Source organism: Mus caroli, unplaced genomic scaffold, assembly GCF_978045245.1.
Source record: "Mus caroli unplaced genomic scaffold, Mus_caroli_1 scaffold_11, whole genome shotgun sequence".
Taxonomy (NCBI): Eukaryota; Metazoa; Chordata; class Mammalia; order Rodentia; family Muridae; genus Mus; species Mus caroli.
Genome location: NW_028227266.1, coordinates 22,169,561 through 22,195,746, shown reverse-complemented (window position 1 = coordinate 22,195,746; position 26,186 = coordinate 22,169,561). Strand labels below are relative to the sequence as shown.

The 26,186-nt window shown below is 39.4% G+C and overlaps 1 protein-coding gene across 2 annotated transcripts in view; it reads left to right on the top strand.

The window, feature by feature from the left end:
* The first annotated feature begins 6,569 nt into the window (after positions 1-6,569).
* Herpud2 (HERPUD family member 2) overlaps positions 6,570-26,186 on the top strand; it is a 51,504-nt gene continuing 31,887 nt past the window's right edge. For both annotated transcript variants that reach the window (XM_029481476.2, XM_021172410.2), the window contains exons 1-2: positions 6,570-7,563; positions 25,288-25,365. In XM_029481476.2, coding sequence (XP_029337336.1) covers positions 7,417-7,563; positions 25,288-25,365 — 225 coding nt within the window. In that variant the 5' untranslated portion in view covers positions 6,570-7,416. The remainder of the gene's footprint in view (positions 7,564-25,287; positions 25,366-26,186) is intronic.

The following is a 26,186-nucleotide window of genomic DNA, read 5'->3' as shown; positions in this document are numbered from 1 at the left end:
GGGCCTGGGGCACCTCCCTCCCTCTGTTTTGTTTTTATAGTCACTGGGTGCTGGCCTCATTTCCTCCTAGCAGACTATAAACTCCTGGAAAGGAAGTAGACTGTGTTTTTCTTGAATTCAAGGGTTTGAGAGCAGCTCAGGCAACACAGCAAACCAGACCAAAAGTAAAATCTGTGTCTAGGTTTTCAATAGCACAGCCGACTCCATCTCTGCAAGAACTCAGACATTCCTTTGTAGTTGTAATGGAAGTATTCTGGTCTCTGACTGTGGCTGGTGCTGGAACTTATTTTCTTCCTAGAGCTGCTTAAGTGCACAAGAGTCTATGTCATGTCATCTTACAGTCATCATAATGGCTGTAGTGGGCAAGTGGGTCAGTCAGCCATGTGGACCACCTGCTTCATCTCACCATCACACTCAGAAGAAACTCTAATTGCAATACTCCTATACCACAGATCTCCAGCTCTACATCTTACTGCAAAAAGGCTCAGTAAAAGGATATGGCCAGCTCTGAAAACTAAATTCTGTATTTGCCCAGGTTGAATAAAAAAGGGTCAAATCACACAATATTTTGAACACAAGGGTTAAATTTAAAGAACTGCTACTTGTCACAAGAACATAGAGCAGCAAGGGGATGGCTAGAAAGGGACAAGCAAAATCCTAAAGAATACAGGAATAATACAAATATGGAGGAGTCACTCCCCTCACGACTGACTCAGTCACACAGAACTCCAGTGAGTGTGGCTCACTGGTTATCAGAGACTCTATGACCAGCAAAGCCACTTAATTACTGAGAGGGGATGCTGTTCATGGAGGTGCACTCATGATGTCTCACTAAGAAGCCAGGTAAAGGGGTCCAACTCAGCTGATTGTGGAGCTGTCTGCAAGTTTGCCTCTGTGAACTCCTGGATAGATAGCTGTGTGAGAGAGGTGTGTTGTATAATTGGTCACTGCCATTGGTGAACCTGGTGCTGAGAAGGTTGCAGATTTCATGCACTGAAAGAGTCTGTCTAAAAGAAACATACTACTGCGATGGGAGAGACTTCTCAGGGCTTAAAAGTCTCCTGCAGAAGGCTCAGGTTTGATTGCTAGCACCCACATGGTGGCTTACAACCATAACTTTAATACCAGTAGATCCATCTTCTGAACTCCTCAGATACCTAAGGGACACATACCATGCACATACATAAATGCAAGCAAAACACACATATAGTCATAAATAAGTCTAAAAAAAAAAAAAGAAACAAAATATACTACCAAGTAGAGAGCATCTCCTCTGCTGTCTCTGCAGTGCCCTCTATTGACAGCTTAAGTTCATGCCAGCTAGCAAAAGTGACATGATTTGACTGTTTTTTTAAACCAAGCAAAGGAGGGTATATTTGGAATCTTAAAGTAATAGTATTACCTATGTATTTCTTTTAATGAGAAAAAATCCTATAATGAGAACTATATTTCACTGAGTCTCTGAAAAGTAATGCAAATGAGCCAGGGACTCTCTCTGTAGATAAATGGAGGATATATGTCCACACAAATATAGACTTGTAGACAATTCAGAGGTTTATGCATTCTGCACACCTGTCTCCAGTGGTAGATTAACAGCCTATCTCCTTGCAGCTGGTTAGGCTGAGAACTCTTCTCCAGGTTTATTCAAATTTAATGTCATAGTCTTAATTCTACTTGAATGTTGTTTTTCAGCAATGAAGATATCAGACACTGGAGAAACGGTCAGTAGTTCTAAACGTAGGACTAGGAAATCAAAGGAAGCTCTGAAAGCCTATCAGCAGAAGGGTGAGCAGCTGTGAGTTACTGGGATTTGTTCTTGGACAGTTGTACACAGAAGGGGAAGAAGATCTCTTGTGATCTGCTGTGCAATAGTTAAGTATATTACGACAGCTTGCCTGAAATGAGACCAGCATGCTCTACTTCCTGCTTTTCATGTCTATACACCTCTTCCCACATCTTTTCAGAGTTAGTTACTGTGGCCAGCACAGACCAACAGAGGTGACCAAAGGATTTCCAGGGTTGTCATAACAGGCATTATGGCTTCTCTAGTGTAGCAGGCATTATGGCTTCTGTAGTGGTCCTTTGGGCATCTTCTGGGTAAACCCAGTTGCATGTGTGGGACACGCCATCAGTCCTGTAAAGGGGCTGAACAGAGAAGAACTTAGACATCAACCAGTAAACAGTTCCAACTTACTAGCCATGAGTCAGGTACTTACACATTAGGTCCTCCATCGCTTGCTGGGTTTGCAGATGACTGAGTGTTAGCTGAAAGCTTGATGCAACACCATTATGAGTCTCAAACCAGAACCACAAATAGCTCCCGAATCTAACCCACGGTGTTTGGAGGTATTTTGTTTTATAATTAGTACATGCTTATAAATCAATAATCTCTGAGAATGGAATCTGCACCTCCTGCTCCCCACATCATAAATAAATGTGACAAGAATTTAAAAAGAATAAAGGTATTTTTGCTCTGAGGATGCAGTTCAGTTGCAGAATGCTTGCCCAGCATGCATGAGACCCTGCATTCAATCCGTAGCACGGATAAAAAGCAAGAATAAACATATTTTGAATTAATCAAAGGGGAAGAGTAGGCCTAATAATGAATGCTAAAACTGCAGACTTTAACTCATTTTCAACAGCTGTAGATGCTTATATAATTGACCATGCTAGGATTCTCCTTTCTCTGCAAATGTTTCCTCCTAGCCCTTCAGAAACATGTAGAGTGACTGTGGTATTTGAAAGGCCTCTAACTAGCTGCTTCTAACACGTTTCTGAAAAGCTTTTCTTTTCTTTTTTCCTTTTTTAATGTTTTTTCCTTTTTTAATTTTTTTTTAGATGGTTTCTTAGAGTTTCCATGGCTGTGAAGAGACAGCATGACCAAGGCAACTTTTTTATAAAGGACAATATTTAATAGGGGATGGCTTACAGGTTTAGAGGTTCAGTCCATTATCATTTTGGCAGGAAGCATGGCAGTGTCCAGAAAGACATGGTGTAGGAGAAGCGGAGAGTTCTATATCTTAATCGAAAGGAAGCCAGGAACAGACTGTCTTCAGGTGTCGTTGTCTCCACTCTGGGCCCGGTGGCGACAAGAATGACACAGACACCAAGTCGGGTTCACACAGCAACGTCTTTACTTCGGGCTTTTTCTTTTACAGCTCTCTTCCCCAGCAGCTTCTTCTTAGGGCAAGGGCTAAACTACTCACTACTCTACTACTACTCACGGCAAGGGCTAAAACTACTCTTATTCACCACTTCTGGCTTCTACCTAGGGCAAGGGCTAAAAAACTCTCTTCACTACTACTGGCTTCTTTTACAACAGCTAGCTTCTACCACTTACAACAGCAGCTTTTACTACTCCATCCTTCTTGCAGCAAGGGCTAAACTCTTCTCACTACTCCCGCAGACTCCTCCTTCTAGCTCCACCCCACCTCATCCAATCAGAGCTCCAGGCAAGAGCTTAGGTCATTCACAGATAGGCTGACAGGTCTGGATCATGAGGAACTGTCCAGCCTGGCAGGCAGCCCACCCATGCAGCCTCACTGTGCGTGCTCAGGCAAGGCAGTAAACAAGTGGGTTTCACGGGGCCTGCGGCCACACCTGCTATCCGCATTCAGGCAGCTGGGGAAAGGGTCTGAAAGCCCACCCATACAATGACACAGTTCTTCCAACAAAACTAACCAACTCCAACAAGGCCATACCTAATAGTGTCAACTCCCTGGGCCAAGGGTATTCAAACCACCACAGATGGTGGTTGAACTCTACTGATCCTCCTGTCTCCGTCTCAGCTTTATAGCTGGGAGTATAGGTATGTACCACTGGAATAGCTCTTTTTCATTTTCTAAAAGGTGGTTTATAATTAAACATCTGAGACAAATTAAGCTTTTTAAAAATAGTGCTGAAATGAGCTAATTTTTATAGGTTTCTAATACTACAGGTGTTCAGTTTTTTGAAAATTGCACTATATTTGACTAGATATTTTGTGACATGGCATCAAAAAAAAGTTAGAGGTGATGAAAGAAATTGGAAAAAATCAGAAGCCAGATAGCCAGTCTCACCTTTCAAATTTGCAGCTGCAAAATGACTTGACAGAGGCTTTTGTCCCAACATGGTAACAAATGTATCAATCAACCAACCAGTCAAAGACCAACCAATAAACATATACCAACAATATCCTGAAAGTATTTTAGGTTCCTAGAAGGTACTTCAAATTTCAGATAAAGTGCCTAGATTTTGAATTTTTAGAAGCTAGAATCTCACAGAATGAACCAGTATATGCTTTTTTCCCCCTGCTGCCTTTCCCCTTAACTTGCTGATAAAAAAAACCCCAAAAAACCAAAAACCAAAAATGAGAAGTAAGCAAATTCCACAAATACTGGAAATTATCTTTTTGTTATTTAAAAATAATTTTCCTTTACTTTTCTTTCTAAATGAGCACTACCCCATGGGCAGAAATCAACCTGAATCACTAGCTTATCATTCAGAAAACAATATTGCTGAAGAGAATTCATCAACAATCACAAATTTTTCATTATTTGTTACCACTGGACTCTTAAAAGAGCGATGGGGACAATAATAAAGCAACCCCCCCCCCAAATCAAATAACTGAAAAGCAAGTGTTTTTCTTAGAATGTCTTTAGTAACAAATTATAAGTGACACATACAGCTGTTCTGTAACATTTCCAGATTTTATCTGCCACATGTACAATGGGCATGTCAGTGCCTTAGAAACTGTTCACCATGTGCTACTGTTTAGTTATTCTAAACTCAAAGCCAAATAGTACCAATATTCTGGAGACCACCATTTCCAATATCATTCTGTAGCTACATGTGCTAATAAAATAGAACATTTGCATAATATGCCCCAGTTCAACAGGAGCAAAATTATCTTTAGGAACCCCTTTTAATACAAGAAGCTCTAAGGTTTAAAATCATCCCAGAAATTTTAATTTCTTGATCATTTTGTTTTAATGTTTTTATCTCTGCTAGTAAACCTTGGATGGGCTCTACTTACCATTGTGAAATACCTAAATGTCTTAGTAATCATGAACAGTTTGTGGCTAATGTACATTTTATAGTGCTGCATGAGAAGGTTACATCAGCTGTAAAGATTCTTGAAAGCTTGAGTCACTTGACAGGAGCCACAGGACTGGCTGGAGGGGACTATAGGGAGTTCCTGGGTTAAACAAGATTCTGACATGAAGCAAGTTTGTGAAAACAGATCACAGTGTCATAAAGACCCAGCCTCTGTTATTTTGTTCTGTCCTTTTCTCTTCTTCTTTGTTGCTTCATGTAAGTCATGAACATATAAGCTGTCCAAAATCAAATAGCCACTAACTTTAAGGAAGCCTGAAAAAGGTTTTGTCTAGAATTAAGGTTTCATGAGAGTGACTTTGGTAAAGAACAGTGTTATGGAACACCTTGAGTCTAGGGGGTTATGGTCACAGTTACTAGAAATGGGGACTTCAGTCGTACTAAAGAATAGAATTTAAGACAGTACAGCCTATGACATCTAGGGTTTCCTAACATAAATACAAGGTTGTATAGGGAAGGAAGGTGTTAGGTAGGATTTCTCAACCTTCCTAATGCTGCTACCCTTTAATACAGTTCCTCATGTTGTGATCCCAAACTTTAAAATTATTGTTGCTACCTCATTACCTGCAAGTTTGCTTCTGTTACAAATCACAATGTAAATATCTGATAAGCAGTGACTAAGAAAGGGGTCATGACCCACAGGTTGAGAACTACTGCTTTAGGGGGAAGACTTTTCACTTGGTCACTAATCCAATGGAAGCTTCAAGTCTTTCCTGAAGGGCAAAAAACAAAACAAAACAAAACAAAACAAAAACAACAACAACAAAAACCCAGCTACGGAAAGCCCCTCCCTCTAAGTGGAAGCCTGAAGCTAAGAAAACGCACTTCTAATAAACTTTACTGTATGGATCCTTAAACCAGTGCAAAAAATGAACGGGGCAGGGAGCAACAGTGGACTCACTCTTGCATTGCCAAGAGTAAACTGCAAGTCAGGAAAGGAACACTTTCATCCACCTTCGCGCCCCACTGTACTGAACTCAGTTGACGTTAAGAACTTGACACATTTTGTGAGAATTAAGGGAGCTGGGGCAGACTGAGGTTTGAGAGACATCCAGATTCCATCTGCCTGCTTTTTCACTCCCAGCTCACTTACTCATCGTCAGGCAAGAGGACAGGCAGCATCGGCTCCCAAGCCTTGGCTCAGCCAGTGCTCCTTCCAGGACACGTGGCACTGTTTTTGCAGTCAGCTGACACCCAGGAAAATTAGAGCCTAAATTTGACTCAGCATCAGGCAAGATGTACTATTGACTCTGCCGAGCCATCTCGGGAGACGATGCACTTCCTACGCTTTCGGGGGTGTGGTGGGGGCGGGGTACACTAATGCCAGCCTCGCCAGTGGTCGCCCCTTCGGAGGCACCCGGCGCCCCGCTGGCCCCTCTGCAACCCAGCAGGCCTCAAGGGCGGGGCTGACCGGGCAGGCGAAAGGGAGTGCCGCGGGTGACGCACTTCCGCCTCGAGCTTTCCGGCTTGCCCGGGACCCGGACCCTCCTCACATCAACAATCTCGGGCGCTCGCGCGGCGCCGCGGCCCAGTCCCCGCCCTCCTGCTGCTGCCACCTGCCGCCTGGCCGCGCCGGCGGGGACTGCCCAGCCGCCTTCAGGAGGGCAGGCCGCGTCTGCCGCCCCGCGAGACCAGGAGGGCGAGCGCCGGCGGAGCAGGAAGCGAGCAGCCCGCGGCGGCGCCGGGCCGGCCTTGTTTTCCTCAGGCTCGCTCCGCTCGGAGCCGCAGCCTTGCTTGCCTCAGGCTCGCTCTCGGCCGCCGCCTTCTTTCCTTCAGGCTCGGTCGCGGCCTTGCTTGTCCCAGGCTTGCTCCCCGGCCGCCGCCGGCCTCTCGTCAAGCTCGCTCTGCGGCCGTTCCCACCTCCTTCCAGGCTCGCTCCCCGCCACCGCCTTCCTCCTCCTCCTCCTCCCAGGCTCGCTCCCCGGCCGCCGCCCCTCAGCCGCCCAGGCTGCGCCGGTGCTCGCGTGGGGCCTTGTTGCGTTTCAGCTCGGGGTCGCCGCAGGGGCGGGGCTGCTGAGCGGTCTGCCGCGGCCTCCCCTTCGCGGCCTCCCCGGGTCGTCTGCCCGCCTTCCTCCGCAGTCCGGAGCCTGGCGGAGCCCAGACCTGGCGGGGACAGCTGCGCACCCGGCCCGGCACCCAGAGCCTGCCGCCACCACCGCCACCGTCCATCGTTGGTACCGGCAATGGCCTTCGTCTCGCCCGATGTGCTTGTGACTGATTTGGATCCGGAATATTGAGAACTCACTCCTGTCCCCATCCCAGCCGTGGCCGCCCACTGGACTCAACTGCAGCGCCGCTAGACTGCCCCATTTTGAGAGCATCATGGACCAAAGTGGGATGGAGATTCCTGTGACTCTCATCATTAAAGCACCGAATCAGAAATACAGTGACCAGACTATTAGCTGCTTCTTGAACTGGACCGTGGGGAAACTAAAAACGCATCTATCTAACGTGTACCCTAGCAAACCAGTAAGTGTAAAACTGGACGCAGCTGCTCTGACCTGCTTGCTGCCCCGTGAACCTGGTACTTCCCTTCTCCCAACCTGCCCCTTCCTCGGCAATCAAATAGGTCTTCATTCGAAATACTTTTGGTTCTGAGGTTGCAGGTGTCTCCTGAGTGATCCATCATTATCCTCCTAATGAGGTTCAGTTAATTAGTGAGTATACAGAAATACCAAGAGACAAGAATTTGCAGTTACGGCAAAGGGACTGTCTTCCATGGAACTTAAAGTCATCAAATGTGAATGTCAGATGCTATTTTCGTTTTTCAGATAAAGAGTCACTGTCCATATTAGAACCCTTGTTGTTTTCTAGGCTCAGAAATTTGTTCCTGGTGAAGAGAATTTTTTTCCCCTTGGAATAAGTATGTGACTTAGTGAAAATTATACTTTAACCATCACTTCATTGCCTGGTTCTAAGTTGCAAATTCACTTTGTTTCCCACCTCACTTCTCCTGAAGAGGATACACACATTGAGACAGATGCAGCCCTTCCACATAACCCAGACATTGATGCCTGTTTTGTTTTCTGTTGTATCATCTGTTTGTCTCAAATCAAGTGTGGCTTTGTTTCCAGTTCTTAACTATATCTTGGTATTGGAAAGATAAACAGAATGGAGCCATTTGTCCCTTCAGATTTGAAGGGATGTTGTTAGTAAGTCTTGGAATAGTTTGGAGAAGTATTTCATATAGAGGATATTAAAGTGACTTTCATGTCCTGTATTGTATACCTTTTTCATTCTTGACTAGTATTCAGCTAGTAAATCTTCTTTTAAAATAATAAAGAGCCTTTTATTTTATGGTGGGAAATATTTTGGCATATTTGTCACCAGCTGGTTGGTGTTGTGCCAGCTGCTTTTTAGGCCTGTTCTGTGCTCTGAAGTATGGAAGATGCTTGATTAGGAACTGTTAAGATGTTATGAGTTAGAACCTTGTCTGTTGCAGTATTGGTTAAGATTTAAACTTCCGGAATAACCACTGGATTGGTTTATTGCAAAAGCTGGAGGATGTTTTTTTAAAACTCATTTGGCATTAGCTGAGTTTGGGACACAAGTATTTTTAGTGTGTGGGGGGAATGCTAAGTTACTTAAGTATTTGGTACAAAGTACTTACTAAGAGCTTTTGCTTATTCAAAGCCTAAGTTTGACAGTTAAGATTTACACATTGAGGATAACAATTCACAAAGAAATTGAGATTTATGCGAATATTCTATTATATATTTTTGATTTTCCAAATTTTAAAAATAGAAAGCACCTTGTGGAAATAGTTGCACTTGAAAGGCATAAATTTCCACAGTACTGTTTATAATACAACCCAAAATTTTAAAGTGCATTCTTAAGTCTATATACATCTTTATAGTATATACATCATATATACCATATATATGATATGTACCCTACAGTGTATAAAGACTGTAAACTACTATTTTAAAGTACATTTTAAGCCTGTAAACACCTGTATGGTATGTACTTGAGTGAGATCTATGTGTTATACTGTTAAACAGTGAGTACTCTTGGTCTTCAGTGTGTGGATCAATAATTTCCATTAAGCCTAATGTGTAATCTTAGTACTTGAGAATCTAGAAGCTGAGGATCAGCCTTCCAGAGTCATTTTAGCTACATATTGAGTTTGAAGCTAACATGATTCTGTCCTCCAAACCAAGCAAATTTAGTATTCTAAAATTCTTCTCTTCAAAACAAAAACACTATGTAAGATAGAAATGTGAAGCCTTTTTGTCTTATCAGCCCTGGGATAAGCCACCTTGAGGCTGGAGGTTTACCCTTGCACAGGTAGTCGCTAGTGGAGTACTGTTGCTGCTCCTTGGACACTTCTGCCTGAGGAGATCACTGGCTAGACTGTCTTTTCTGACATGTTTGCCTTATAGACACCCTGGAGATTCTTTTGGAGGCTGAACCACATACTGTCATTTAACCTGTAACATTTCTCCAGCAAGTTTTCTGAGTGGATTGTAGTATCCTGTCAAGTTCATTTCTAGGTTGAAAACTTTGTGTAATTATTAGACTTGACAGGTTTCTGTTCTGACTTAACGTTTGAGATTACGTTGCAACATCACAGTTGTTGAGTAACTGTAGTAGTGGTACCTTATAGCTATAGAAGACATCAGCTCTAGAAGTTGGAGTCATAGACCTTGTCTTTGTAAGGTTATTTAGAATCCATACATTTTGTAGTTTAGATTATAACAGGAATTTAGATTCGTATGACTGCCCACAATGACTCACATTGGCTTTTTAAATGTTTTAAATATTGTATTCTACATGGGTATGCACATGTGTGCATGCTGTACCTTCCTTTAGAGTTAAGGTCTTACTGTGTTGTACACCATGATCTCAAATTCCTGGGCTCAAGTGAGTCTCTCATCTCAGTTTCCCAAGTTATGGGACTCTAGGTGTTCATGACTCTACCCTGCTGCTATTGCTCCTCTTCTTCCTCCCTCCTCCTCTCCTTCCTCCTCCTCCTTCCTCCTTTTCTCCTCTCCCTAACAACTACCATTCTTTTAGAGTTAATTTTGCACAAATGATCCAAAACATATTACTATAATAATTGGCAGTGCAGCTATAAGTAAAAAGACTATTTAGTGGGCATGGAGGGGAAGATATTTTCTAGTTAAGAATTTAAACATTTGTCTTAAATATGCAAAAAATGTTTGTAAATCATTAAAAACTTCCTATATGGAATCGAACTCTTGGTACTCAGTTAACTTCCAAAGATATTGGTAGTTGGTTTAGGAATTGGGAAGTAGCAATTCATGTTCATAGTGTTTTAGATAATTATAAAGTACATTTAATAGGACATTTGCTATTATTGATGGGTTTAGTTTTTCAGTCCTAAAATTGGCCTGAAGTGTGAAATAATCATTCTTAAATGTCAGTAATAGCTACAGAATGTTGGAAATAACCTCAAAAGGTCACTGTTTCTTGAGTGTTGGATTCTAGTCTGAACTTGGACTTAGTTACCAGATATATAAGTACCAAAATGGTTGAACTTTGCATTGTTCAGTAGAATGTACTATCCAGTAAAAATTAAAAATACATGAAATTCACCTAAGTCCAGTTAGGCACTTTCCATCACTCCGTATGTACTGTTTGTTCTTATTTGCAAACAGTAGCTAGAGATGGCGTTGACCTACCCTGAATTTGATGTTGAAGGCAAATCTTGCCTTCAGTAGTGCTTGGTGTCAAGATGTCTTGTGATTGTGTCTCACCTCTGGGTACTTACCTGTGCCTTTGCTGTTTATGGTGGTACATAACTACACTTTGAGTACCTAGACCTTCTGTCTTCCCTGGCTGGCTCGGGAGGCTTGTGCTGTCTTTTCAAGCTGTTCTTTCACTTTAATGTTCTATTGGAATTAAGAATAGAACCAAGTGCATTGGTTCTGTTCTGAGAATTTAACATTCTGCAATCCAGAAAGAAGGAAAACTTTCTTTTCTTCAGTAGAAATAGTGTGTCTTTGTAGCTTTTGGAACTTTTTTGTTTGCTATTTATAATTCCCTATTACCTTACTTAGCTCATTTAAAAATGTAGTTGCTTGACCACGTCAGGACTATTGATTTCCTGGCGATAGAATCTACATACATGAAGACTTTTTGCATCATAAGACAGTTGTCTTATATCATTTCAGTAAATTTAAGAAGGCTTCATGTCATCTAGCAGTATGGGTTAGATTTTAAGAAACATGTTGTGAACAAATGGCACTCTCAGATTTAATTTACTTCATTGTTTTGTAGTCTTATCCTTATGTCTTTTTCTTGGGAAAATAAAATGTAAAATTCTGTTTAATAATACATTAATGCTTTTGGGGGTGTCCTAGAGGTTTTAGTTTAAATTTCTCTTTATGTAATCCTGATCTGTCTAAAATATTTTTATTTAATTGCTCTGGTTTTAAACTGCCATTTAAGAAAGGTAATCTACTAAATACTTGGTGTGCTCTGTAATGTTTATTTGTGGTAGACATCTTGTGATGTTAGCTCTTTTATAGGTGGGGAAACAGAGTCTTGACTATTCTTTTACTGAAGGTCATAGAACTCAAGTAGAATTTGGATTTGAACACAAGTTAGTTTGACTTGAAAGGCAAGGTCCTTAGCCACCCCCGCCCCATGCACACACATGCACATGCACCCCTCCCCCACTTGCCTGCTCTACCCCCCACATATGGCTATATACAATGACATGAAAGCTGTCTTGACTATCAATCATACACCTATAAACAGAAAACAGTGAATTCAACTTTAAAAGGTATAGGACTGGAGAGATGGCTCAGCAGTTAAGAGCACTTGTTTCCCTTACAGAGGATCTGGGTTCAGTTATCAGCACCAACGTGGCAGCTCACAAATGTCTCAAACTCCAGCTCCAGGGATTTGATGTCCTCTTCTGGGCTCTGTGGGCATCAGGCACACACATGTTGCATAGGCATATGTGAAGGCAAAATACCCATACATGTTAAAACGTTCTTTTGTTTTGTTTCCTAGTGTAAAAAGATACACATTTGGATGCTGTAAATACCTAAAAACTACACAGTTGAGTAACATAGCGTTTATCTTGCTAGCACCTAATCAGCTTACTGTGTGGTTATTACTGTTTATTCTGATAAAACTAGAGAACAATGTGGAACAATATTGTAAGACTGTAGGGCATATTGCTTTGGTCTGACTCCTTACTATATATTAATTTCTGTACTTTGCCATTCTCTAGTGTATATATACCTGATGTGACTGAACGGCCTGTGAGTAGGAACTTTTAATCAGGGCATATGCTTTTGGAATTCCAGATACTGTACTTTCTGAATTCTCTTTGTTGCTGTAAGGACATAGGGGCTGGAGGCTGTTTGGTTAACCATTCTTCTTCCATTTACAGTATTTCTAAATCTCCCAGGGCTTTAGTCTGAGTGAATTTAGTTGGAGAGACATATTTAAAATTTTTTAAAATGTAATTTTCACAGAATCCATATTTCGTGTGCCTCCTTATATTTAGCTCTTGAAATCCATTTAATACTCATGACTGAGCTGTGTGGGAAATGAAATGTAATAGTTTCTATTTTTAAAGTACTTGCATGCTACTTATTGAGACTTATCAGTCAGTTGAAGATTATTTTCATTATTACTTTCATTGAACCAGCATGTATTTTAAAAATTCACATATTTTAAAGTTTGAACTTATGTGGAATTTGATTATGCCAAAGTTGGGTATAATGGGGGTATGACGTTAGTATAGAGAGTGTTTTTTTTGGTCTGTCTTCTGTTTTTTGTTTGTTTGTTTGAGACAGTCTTTTTAAAAATAAGTCACTTTATTCTGACTAACTTAGAAATAAGAGGATCACACAGCTAATTTAAGAAATTACACAAACACTTGCCCGGTCACAAACTCTGTACATCTCAGTAAACTACTATACAGATAAAATAGCCATTCTTTTTCCTACATTCTTTCATTCCTATAGCTTTCTTGGTCTCCTTTTAAAATTTTGTACTATACCTACAGTGATATCTACTAACATATGTACATGTATGCATTATAGGCTAGGACCCAAATTTGAGGACAAATGTGTGGGGATTTTGTTTCTGAATTTGACATGAATTTTTTTTAAGTTGTATGTGAGAGACCGATTTAGTCCTTTATCTGCTGTCTATATACATACATATATATATATATATATATATATATGCATATATATGTGTGTGTGTGTGTGTGTGTATGCACACACACATACATTCTTACCTATATACACATGTATAAACCAGTCTTTCTATAATAGTGACTCTTTTGAAGTATGAAAATATAGTTTGTTTTATAAATTCATATGTGCCAGGCTGTTGTGAATTTTTTGTTTAAATCTCTAGATTTTTATGTATGAGTGTTTTCCCTTATGCATGTATGTGTATCATATGACCCAAGGTCAGAAAAGACGATTGGATGCATACCATTCCAGGGCACACACCTTGAGAAACCTTTGTCCAAATGATGTCCCACATCCAACTTCCCATAGTATCTCAGTAAAGCCATCAGTTTGACTCTCTTAGTAGATTAGTCTGTCACTTCCTAAAAGCCCCATCTGCTGACAACCAGTCTGATGCATTGATCTTCAGGGACATTTCAGATTCAAGCCAGGATATTCATAAAAGCTGGGTAAAGAGTCACACATGCCTGTAATCTTAGCTGTGGGGAGGCAGAGACAAGAGGATTCCTAGGTTTTCCTAGTCTATGTAGCCAAGTGCAGTGTGAGCACATGGGATGAAGTTTAGAATTCTGAGCTCAGGAGCTTCTCTGTCCTATATATTTGGGCTGTGGTTTAAATCTATTTCTGTTCAAACCTCTAAAAAAAAACAAAAACAGAAACAAAACTTTCTCCAGAGTAGTGGCTTTTTAAAAATATTCTGTTGGGTTTCGTGCTTTCCTTTTTGTCCATTATGTGGGTAGCAAGAGTTTTTCTGCCAAGATGTTTGAGTACAATAGCTCTGCCTCTAGGTTCCCGAGAGAACCACCAGCATCTTCCCACCTTGTTATCTAGCCCTGCTCTACCATACATGACCACTTTATCTAGGGAAGACTTAGTTAAGAAGTGTACTAATGGGGTTGGCTGACTGTTGGTTGTAGAAGTGAATGCCAAGGCAGTTATGGTTTTATTGATTTTTGTGCTGCAGAGCCATAGAAACAGTTCAGTACTTCTGACTTGCTAATACTGAGTCTTCTTAATTTTTAAAAAGTGCAAAGTTCATTTCTAGTGTTAAGATACTGAGATACGGGGCTTTCGTGGACCCCAGCATCGCTTGTCTTAACTAGTAGAGAAGTAAATTTTCTCCCTTCTCCCATTTTAAAATTTGTTCTTACAGACTTTTATGTGTTTTGATCATAGTCACACTCCAGAGAAATGAGATTTCAATTGAAGAAAAAGATGAATAAATGAAGTCATATCATTTGTTCAAGTTAAACTCTGATTGAGATCTCAAATTGTGTACTTTCTGTAATGCTGGAGATTATGCCATAGCAACTCGTCGCCCATAGAGTTACTATCACCTGGCTTGCCTCATACTTCAGTTCATTGGTACTTGAGTTGAAATAACTTTTTTTTTTAAATAAAGAAAAGTTTTAAGTTACTTACCTAATTTAGGCATATGAAAAACTCATTTTTTATGTTTTCAAAATCAATTCATTTTTCTTTTAAAACTTAGGATGATCTGAATGCATTTGAATATTCAGTTGAAAGCAACAATATTTTACCAAATTATAATTCACATACAGTAAAATTTGTCATTTAAATTGTACAACTCAGTGGCGTTTTGTATTTTTATAGTTATCACTATTGCTTACCTGCAGCACATTTTCATTACCTCCCAAATACACCCCTTACCCAAATTAATAGTCACTTCCTATTCTTTGTTTCCAACTTCTTGGTAACCACTAATCTTCTTTCCTACTTAGGGCATTTCATGTAAAGGGTACATAAATAAATGACATTTATATCTGGTATCTTTCACTTAACATAGCAGTGCTCTGTGTTACAGCATGAATCAGCATTTCTTACGGCTGAATATGTCATTGTATGTGTGTGTGTGCTTGTATTTTGTTTCGTTCAGCAGTAGATGGACATTTGGGTTCTTTCTACTTTTTGGGCATTATTAGCAATGAAGGTATGAACATTCTTACCTAAGTGTTGATGTGGACATTTGACTTCACTTTTTTGTGGTATATAGCTAGGGATGTAATGGTGGCTAGTTCTTACTTCTAAGCAGTTGCAAAAGTCTTCAATAGTAGCCACACCATTTTACACCATCAGCAATGTATGAGTTCTAATCACCCTATACCAGTGTCTGCATTTGCTTTTGTTCCACATATTATAGAAGGTTTCCTTGTGATTTTGTTACATTTTTGAGTTCTGCTTCTCTGAAAATTAATGTTTTCTTGCTGTGAAACACTAGTTAGGTGGAAATGCTAAAATACTAACACAGTTGTTCTTTTATAATCTGCTCATATTAGTGCATCATTTGTAGAAATTAGTCAAGTAAATTTTGTTTTAGTGTTTCAAAGTAGCTAGTGTGATTAATTGACTATTTCATTTTATTCCTTAATTCCTTGTAAAGTAATGATAAAATGAAATTTCCCCCCAACAAGATGTGCAAACTATTTTGAACTTTCAGTATTTCATTTAACATTGCATTTAGTGTCTACTTCAGCACAGTGCTAGGTTATAGGAGCACAAATGAACGAAAGGGATAATGGACCCTTTTATTCTTAACATTCATATTTCTTTTAGGGACACAAACATGTAAATAAACTTGGCAATTGTGATTTGTTTCAGGATAGAAAGACACAGGATGAGGGAAAGGAGAAACTGCTAAGCTGGTGAGTCAGGAAGGCCTGGCCAAGGCCATTTAAAGTCAGGGTATAAAATTAGGCTTCGAGTGTCCAAGTTGGGAAAGAACCTGGGAATTAAAGTGAATACTAGCTTGGCTAGAGAGTGGAACGGGAAAGACTACTAGAGGAGGCTGGAGAGAAACAAGAAGTCAGGACTAGCCACAATTAAGGAATTAGAATTAATAGGCCTGTGAGATAACTCTAGGTCTTGTCTGCCTCAACTCATACATAATAGTAATAATAATAAATTCTTTTTCTGAATTAGAATTAGATCTCATGTATTTTAGGATAGGTCAGGATTGGTTGGTGTTTTTAAAATATCACTGTAGTTTGTGACTTTAGAATGGAAGCAAGAAAATGAGCTGGGAGGCTGTTGTAAAAGTATAGCCAAGAGAGAATGATTTGTAGTAGGGCATTGGCCAGTAGAAATGGGTAAAGGGTAGATCTGAACAGATATTCTTTTTTTTTTTTTTTTTTTTTTTTTTTTTGGTTTTTCGAGACAGGGTTTCTCTGTATAGCCCTGGCTGTCCTGGAACTCACTTTGTAGACCAGGCTGGCCTCAAACTCAGAAATCTGCCTGCCTCTGCCTCCCGAGTGCTGGGATTAAAGGCATGCGCCACCACGCCTGGCTCTGAACAGATATTCTTAACAGATCTGATGCCAGTTCCATATAGGATGCAAGATCAAGGAGGGGTTGGCTATGCCCAGGTATTTCACTTTAAGAACCAGTGGCAGCTGGGCTAAGCATAGAAAGAAGAAAAGGGTAAAAGGGGTCCTGACATTTGGTGTTTTGCCCATGAGTTGCCTGTTAAAGCATAGACCATGTCACAGATCCTAGCAGTTGGACATATGGGTTTCAGTCTGGACGGAAGGACAACAACATGGCCTTTTGTATCGGATAGACAACTGAGCAAAAGGCCGTAGGGTCAAAGGCCAGGGGTACTATTGAAAGGAGAACAGACCTTTTAAGCTGGCTTGCAGTGATATAAGTGGGGAAGGCTGTGATGTCATCTTGTAAATATCAGAACCTTTTGTTGGGTGCTTCCAAGTCCTACCCTCAGTCTGTTAAAAGATTAGGTAGCCACTGTCCCATCTTTCTGTTCAGTAGATAAGCTTTAAGAAGAATTTTTGGGGAAAGGCATTCTCTTTGGGCTATTAACTTAGTCATTAGATGACTTTTTTTTTTTTTTTAGGCTAAATGGGATATACACTAGATCATTTATTTGTTTGTTTATTTTTGACACAGGATTTCTCTGTTTAGCCTTGACTGTCCTGGAACTTGCTCTGTAGTCCAGGCTGGGTTTGAACTCAGAGTTCTGCCTCCCGAGTGTTGGGATGAATGCTGTGCATCATTATGACTGGTTAATTCTTAAATTTAATAATAATGCATACTTTCACATAAGAGACCCATAGTTTGGGAGCTAGGAATTCTTTTTTTTTTTTTTTTTTGGTTTTTCGAGACAGGGTTTCTCTGTGTAGCCCAGCTGTTCTGGAACTCACTCTATAGACCAGGCTGGCCTCGAACTCAGAGATCCGCCTGCCTCTGCCTCTGCCTCTGCCTCCCAAGTGCTGGGATTAAAGGCTTGCGCCACCACGCCCGGCTAGGAATTCTTAAAAATACTTGATTTTGAAACTTTATCTTTGATATAGAAGTCACTATTAATAGTCTGGATGGTAACTCTATAGTTATCATGAAATTTTAGTACTTTAGTTATTAATTTTTAAATTTAATTTCTAGGCTTTGTGTAGCTAGAGTTATAGGCAATTGTGAGACACTCAAGTGGATTCTGGGAACAGAACTTGGGACCTGTGCAAAAGCTGTGTTCTGATTAGGATTTTTGTTTTTGTGTTTTGTTTGTGTTTATTTTGTTGTTATCTTGACACAAGTTAAGGTCATCTGGGTAGAAGTAACTTCAATTGAGAAAATGTCTCCATCAGAGACATTTGGTCTGTAGGTAAGTCTGGCCATTTCCTTAGTTAAAGATCAGTGTGGGAAGGCTCAGGCAGCTGTGGGCAGTGCCACTTCTGAGCAGGTGCTTGTGGGTTGTATAAAAACACGCTGAGTGAGCCATGGAAAACAAGCCTAGTTGGCAGCCTTCACCTGGACTCTCTGCTCTACTTCCTGACTCCAACTTCCTGCCCTTTCTCAGTGATGGAGTGTGACTTGCAGTTGTAAGATAAATTAAACCCTTATCTCTTCAGGATTTTTGGACAGTATTTTATAATAGCAGTACTAAAGCATTGGGATTGCAGGTGTTTGTTGCTGTGCCGAGATTTCTGTGGGTGCTAGGTATCCAGACTCAGGTCTTCCTTCGTGAATTCATTCTTCATTTTACTGACTGAGCGGTCTCCACAGTCCTAAGACTTGAGTTTTAACATGAGTAATACTGCTAAATACGTTGTAACTTATACTGTAAGTTTTTTATGCATGTGCTTCTGAAGACTGAAGTGTCTCAAACTACTGCCTCTAGGAAAATCTTAGTCTACATTATAAAATTGATTTTCTAATGTACATAATATGTATTATTAACATTGAATAGATTAGTGGATTATACTGGAAGTATGTGTGTCTGTATGTATGTGTGTGTATGTGTCAGTGATCCTTAATACTGCATTTTCTAACATTTTTATTTCTCAGAAGCAATAGTTTCTGATTAATTCCATTACTCTTACAGTTTTAATAAAAGTGTAGATACTCTATTTAGAATGCAAGTAGATAATATACAGGTCACTTACTTAGAAGCAGTTGGTAAACATGGTGTTTTCCACTAAAAAATCCAAGGTTAAATGACTTAAGCTTTGGACATTGTACAGAGAGAAAAACATTTTAATGTTGGCAAAAAGTCAGAGGAGGTTAAAGACTTGTGTTGTTATTAGAAACACCATTTGAAACAGAGACTGAGAAGTTGCTTTAGTGCGGGTCAAGACTTTCTTGTTCAGCCAGTTGTAGCTTTAGCCAAGCTTGTTTTTGTGTCAGTTGTGTTCCTGAACATCCTGAACGTTTGCTTTAATGCTAGACATAACTTCCCAGCAGTTTCACAGATTCCTGTGGTGTGTCGTGAAACCATGGGATACAGATACCAGAAATGGACATCTGTGGATCCCTGAAAGTTGTGCTTTGCTTAAGAGGTCAATATATCTTGTGTTCTTAAACTCCAGCCTATGCAATAAATACTGTTTTTATCCTCCTTTCCTAGATTAGAAATTCAAGGCACAGGGTGGTGGGTATAGGATCTTGTACACTTTTCCTAACTCATAATATATATACCTGCACTATATTCAGTGAGTCCATCCCCTTCACACAAGACCCCATTACCCAGTTGCTAGTAGCAAATCAACAATGTTGCTCTTGGTATTCTATATTTTCTATTCTGCAATTTTTTTCTTTCTATTAGACCCTTCATTTTGGCATACAAATGTTATTTCTTTCTTTAAAAAAAAAAAAAAAGAAGAAATTTTGAGCCAAAACCACAAAAGAAAAAATTCAGGAACTGACCTTCTCTAGAATCTGTTTTTCTCTTGAAAATCCATCTCCTTTCTCTAAAGTGCCCTGTTAGTTTCATATACTTACTGTTTTATTATATTGCTTTTCTTTTCTCTTGAGTCTATTCCAGTTAGGTTTGGTTTGTAGTGTTTTGGGTTTTTTTTTTTTTTTGGTTTGTTTGTTTTTGATAGCCGTTATTCTACCAAGATTGTTTTTGTTACATTACAGTGTTCACTGGCATTCCTAGTGATCTTTTGGTAGGGTTCTTTGCAAGGAGTGCAGAGATAAATAGACTAATGTGGGAGAAGGTCCCTGTATATCAGAAGCCTGGAAACATTTGAATAAATATACATAAATGTATTGGCACTTAGGTACAATAGAATATTATAGATTTGTCAAAAAGTATTTTGAAGCTATTTGTGTACGCCTAAGGTGTTATCTGCGGGATATACTGAGAAAGCAAGACATCAGAAAATAAACACAGTTGGTTTCCTGCCTTTTATGTAAGAAGCAAAAGAGAACTATATATGTATATTCATATAATGAGAAGTTATAAGGGGACTGGAATTTTATTTACTTGAACAAAGGGCACTTATAAATACTTATACCACTGACTAGTATGCTGCTCCCTTTCTGGCAACCATTAACTGTTCATAGCCCCTCAAGGAGGAGTGGGCTAATGAATCCTTCCCCGGCCCAGTCTTGTTCGGGTGGCCTCTGCTGCTGTAGATTTGTGGCTGCCTAGCCATATCATGTCCAGGAGATAGTCTTTAATGATTCTTTCCTGTCTCTAGCTTTTGTATGCTGTGCATCCCCTCATCTACAATGTTTTCCTGAGTCTTGTTGAAGGGAGGCAATACAAATGTCCTGTTTCAGACTGAACTCGCATCAGTCTTATATTCTCAGCCCTTTGACCAGCTATGAGTCTAAATTAACTGTTTCCCACTGCACACAGAAGCTTCTCTGACAAGGTTGAGAACAGCACTAATTTGGCTTAAACATAAATATTTAAAAGGTAGTTCAACACCATATACATTTAGGAAAACAACAGTAGCAGATTCCCTCCTAGGGACTCTGACCTTTTTAGCCTTGAGGTGGGTCTATCACCAGGTTCTCAGCAGTAGGCATGATGTATTACTATGGTGTGTGCCCCACATCCAATCAGAACCTACAGCAGTCATGCCACTGTTGTACCAGTGGCATAGTTTACCTGGCAGGTGGTATTGTAACTCCCAGATGGAGCTCAGTATTTTGCTTGACCCTACTGGTATTTAACTTAAAGATAGGGACAGGGGACAAACTATCAGGAATCTTAGACTTCATTCAAATCGTTTGTAGAAGTTTTGTGATTATAATTTTGAGATTATAAATAAAATAAGAACAATTTTAAAATAGCTTATTAATGCCATTAACAAGCATAGTTTTAAAGGCGAGGGAAGAGACAAATAAGCGAAAAGGTGAAATAGAAAATACAGTCTGAACTCAGGGTTTATTTTCCCCCTAAAAAGTAAGAACTTATTTTGTAGCTTTGCTCACCAAAGACAAAAGTAACTACTCCGAAGTCTCAGACTTTGTCTTTAGGTACAATTTGAATGAAAAAGAATTAGGTATCTGTTCAGTGCAATCCTAGGCCTCATTGGAAAATGTAGAAGCTGAACCTAAGGGCATGTTGTATTTGCAAGTAAGGAAACCATTAGAGCAGGTACAGATCATGTCAAATGACACTGGAGTAAATTTAAAGGGGTTCCTAGTGGTCAAAGATGGTGCAGTCTGAGGTTAATTGGGGGAAAAAAAAAAAGAGTATCCAAAACCATAAAATTCTGTGAACTCATAATGACACCAAAGGAAAAAACCATCAGTACTTCACTGGTCATTCTGGAGATTGCTTGGGGCAGTCACCCCGAAAACTGACAAAGGAAGTAGTGGTATATTGTGGTTGTTTTCTTTCTAGAGACGGGATAATCACATAGTTAATGAGATAAAGTTCTGGAACAGTCATACTAAAACCAGAAAGAATTACGGAGTTAAGCAAGTAAGTTTCCTACTCCTAATAAAAGAATGGATCTGAGCAACTCTGTAGGTAACTCGTAAGGCAGATAGGAAGTTTTTCAGGGACACATCAATCTGGCAACATCAGAACCACTGAACAGACTCAGTATCACTCACCATCCTAATCTCTGTGCCAGTATCAGTGATGTGCAGGAAGTACATAACACTATTACAAACTACTCTGTCAAAGACCTTAATCTGAGTCCAGTTTACCTTCCCACACTAACTATTATAGTGTAGAATACCAGGGGATAAATTTGGCTCATACAGGACAGAATGTAGTTGTAAGACAGATAGGATGACTTCCTTTAAAAATACACAGGGCATCGGGCTGGAGAGATGGCTCAGAGGTTAAGAGCACTGACTGTTCTTCCAGAGGCCCTGAGTACAATTCCCAGTAACCACATGGTGGCTCACAACCATCTGTAATGGGATCTGATGCCCTCTTCTGGTGTGTCTGAAGACAGCTGCAGTGTACTCATAAGCATAAAATAAATAAATATTTAAAAAATACATAGGACAAATGGAAAGAAAGTGGAAACGTTTGGGGGATATCGGTCAGGTAGTAAAATGTTTGCCTAGCATTCCTGACATGGTGCCACACACTTATAATCCCAATGCTTACGTGGGAAGTGTAGAAAAGGGGACCAGAAATTCAAGCTAATTTGCAGCTATATATAGAGCACAGGAGGATGAGTCGACAAGGTCATCTGTCACTATGTAGAAAGCTTGGGACCTACCTAGGCTACGTAAGATCTTGTCTCAAAAAAAAAAAAAAAAAGATTAAAGAGATATAACTCAATTGTACATGACTCTTGTTTGAGTTTTGAGTCAAACCATCTTTAAGAAATTTTTAGGGTAGTGAGAAACATTAAGCTGCATGATTGGATGTAGCAGTCTTGTCATTAAAAAGCAAAATTCCCTAGAGATTGTACCAAATCAAATGACAAAAGACATGTATTTGATCTAATGTACTCTTCTAGAGGTGAGGTTTTGAGGGAGCAGAGAGGACAGGGATAGATTAAGAACTGTAGAATGTCAGTTGTTGATGATGAATACACGAGAGTCCTCTTTTCTTTTTTTAACGTGGTAGTGGTTCTTTCCATTCCATCCACTTTGTGCAAGGGAATTTTTATATTGAAGTAAATAAAAAAGTCTTGCACAAGGACTGTTCTTTAGGTCAAATGATTGTATAACACACAAATATGTACTAATTAAATGTTTGGTGGAAAAATGATGGTTTATAATGCCATAATACTTACAAAATGAACTTCTCTAGTGTTCTTTTGGCCAATAGCGACTCATTGCTTAGCTTACTTAGCATGAACTTGTACATATATAATTTACCATTCACTGCCTGTAGGCTATAGAATAAGAAACTTGCTTTCTCTTAGTATCAGAGCATTCAATTCAAAATACTTTGTGACTTCTAGTCACTACAATGTGTGAAAACTTCTCTGAAGACACCAGCTGTATGTCATCTAATTCAGTTTATTTCTGAAGATGAACTGTCAGATCCCAGGTCTAAGCACCACAGGTCTGTCCCTTCTCGTTCCTTCTTCAGATGGGGTTTCTTGAACAGTTACTACAAAGGACAAAGATTTAGCTGGATAGCCAGTGGGAAGAGCTGCATAGGGTGAAATATGGGGGACGGGAGCATGATGAATTTCTGTGCACCCTTACATTTTTAGAAAAGAAATTAATTTTATTAGTTTTTCAACTCTCATATATGTTTTGATAATATTTAACCACCATTTCTTACCAGATATACTCCCCTCTTCTTTATCCACCCAACTTTGTATCCCTTTATTTTTAAGCCCCTCAAGACCAATTTTTGCTGTTCAAAATATTTCTTAGGTGGGCCTTAAACTCTTGTACCTACTTGCCATTAGGGGATAAAGGATCAAGCTGGGTAGATAGCTGGGCATGCTACATATGGGGAAGTATGTGACATTTCTACTTGTTTTCCTGTTAGCTATCCAGAAACTCTTGGGACTCAGTCCTTTTGGTCTTTTATGGAAATAAGTATAGTTGATCAAATCACTAACCATTCGTTAACTCAAATTGGACCCTCTTTCTGGAGATTGAGACAGGAAGTGACAACTCTTAATCACAGGGATGGTTCCCCTGGAAACCAAGCCTTATCCCAAGACTATTGCTCTCTAGATACCAGTTATCTCATTAGCAAACAAAATCTAGAGGAGTGATTCTCCTCAGTCCATAATCCTGCGGGTTGTGACCCCTTTTGGGAGTTGAACGACCCTTTTTCATTGGGTTTGCTAGCAGATATCTTGCATATCACATACTTACATTATGATTCATCACAGCAAAATTACAGTTATGAAGTAGCTATGAAAATAATTTTATGGTTGAGGCCACTATAACATGAGGAACTGTATTAAAAGGTTGAAGCATTAAGAAGGTTGAGAACCACTGTTCTAGAGAAAGGATATTAGAGAGAGGTTAAATGGCAGGAAATGAGATGAAGACCAAATATATTTTTCCAATGTCATAGAGCTCTATTCAATTTTTATGTACTGGGTAGAAATTTCAAGATTTGGCATTAAAAAAAAACTTTGTATTTGTTTAATACAAGAATTGGCATGTTGCATTTTAGATATAGCACACTAAAATCATGTCTATCAGTTAGGCATCATGAAAGGATAACTGCATTTTTTTTCTAGTATCTTCGGTGTCTAAGAATGCCTGAACTATACATCTCACTCACCCATGACAATATCTATTATGACTTTTAGATATATGACTCTTGCAGTAGCCATGCTGAAAGTACATGTTGTTTAAAATTATATTTATAACTTGGATTGGATTTTGAATTTACATTTGATATGGCTAATAAATTGTTTTCATAGAATTCAAGGAATGGTTTGCAAATAGGCCTTATAGGGACTAAGAAACACACTAATTTTAAATAGTGCTAACAGTGTGAACTTTAGCAGATATATCATGAAGTACAAAGTGTTACAGAGCCAACCAGAACATTGCTATTAGGATTACATGTAGAGGTGAATCTCCATGGACTGGGTTGAATTTTCTTTTGGGTTGGTTTTGCAGTTTTGAGTGTGTGTAGATATTATGAGTGGCAGGAACAGTTAAATACAAATGGCTTTCAATTAAGACCAATCAGTTTGTCAGTATTATATTTGGGAGGAAGAAACTAAATCTATATATATTTTATATTTAAAAAGTACTGACAAAAACAATTAAAAATAACTGGTGATCTTAAAAATGTATCTTCTATTGACTAGTGATAGAAAGTCCTTTGGTTTTCCATTTATATGGACTTGCAGGCTTTAGTTAAGAGCACTTCATTACATCTGATTAAACAGACTTCTAGTTTTCCTTTTTGTCAAGTGGGGTTTTTTTTTGTTTGTTTGTTTGTTCTTTTTTTTTTTTTTTTTCTTTTTTTCGAGACAGGGTTTCTCTGTGTAGCCCTGGCTGTCCTAGAACTCACTCTGTAGACCAGGCTGGCCTTGAACTCAGAACTCCACCTGCCTCTGCCTCCCAAGTGCTGGGATTAAAGGTGTGCGCCACCACACCCGGCTCCTTTTTGTCAAGTTTTATGGTGGCGATCTACATGTTGTTTGGTTATGGATATGCTGCCGTTTTCTCTGCTTTGAGTGCCTTCAGCAGAACCTAGGCTAAAAAAATCTTAACATACGTGTTTTCTGATTATTTGTTCCCAAGGAGAGTTTAGTTTTATCCATATCTAGTCGTGTTATCCCTGACCTTAAATTTATGTAATTAAAAAGCTGACTTGTTTCTTCTATCTCATTTCTAGTTGACAAAGGACCAGAGGTTGGTGTATTCTGGCAGACTGCTTCCTGACCATCTGCAGCTGAAAGACATCCTCAGAAAAGTAAGCTCTCCTTCCACCTTAGCAGAGCGAGAGAAGCTGTCTCTCAAATTTTGTCTAACTAATGTAGTTCATCAACTCCTGTGGGTAGCAGAACAGATAAAGATAAGTAAGAAAGCAATAAAACAGCAGAATATAGAGGTTGTTTGGCTAACAGTTTTGCATGCCCGTCTGAGCTAAGTCTGTATGGGGTAACAGATGTGTGTTTCATCTTTTAGTAGAAAACATTGGCTTGTCAGGGCTGTAGGAGTAGAGTATTTACAGCAGTTAAAGATTGAGAACATCTCTTTAAATCTGTTTTCAGTTGGGCCGTGTGACATTTCAATGAAAATTGTTTGAGTTAGGAGTTTAATTTCTAGGAAAGTAAATTGTATGACACATCAGTGGCATATTTGCTACCAGAATGTAAAACACCTCAATGGCACATCTGCCACCAGAATGTAAGTGCTGATGCTCAGGTGGAGCGGAGTCCATTTCAGGGTAGGTTTTGACAATCAACTTGGATCCTGGTTATTTAATGGCACTTTTTAGCTCATTGTCCCTTGTAAAGTTTTTACTTTTAGAACTTCTTACTCTTGGTATGCTACTTTTTGTTTGTGACTACAGCGAAATTGAATAGCTTTGTATTTTGTGCTTGGCTTTTTAATGTAACTCATAATGTAGGTATTCCTGATCTGTTCTCTGTTTATAATCACTTGCAGGAAACATAATATGTTTTGGTTGTGAGCCAGCCCTTAACAGCTGAGGCATCTCTCTAGCATGGGAAGCTTAAAATATAATGTCAGTATATTTCTTCTGCTTAAGTAATATTTTAGTGTGTTTAC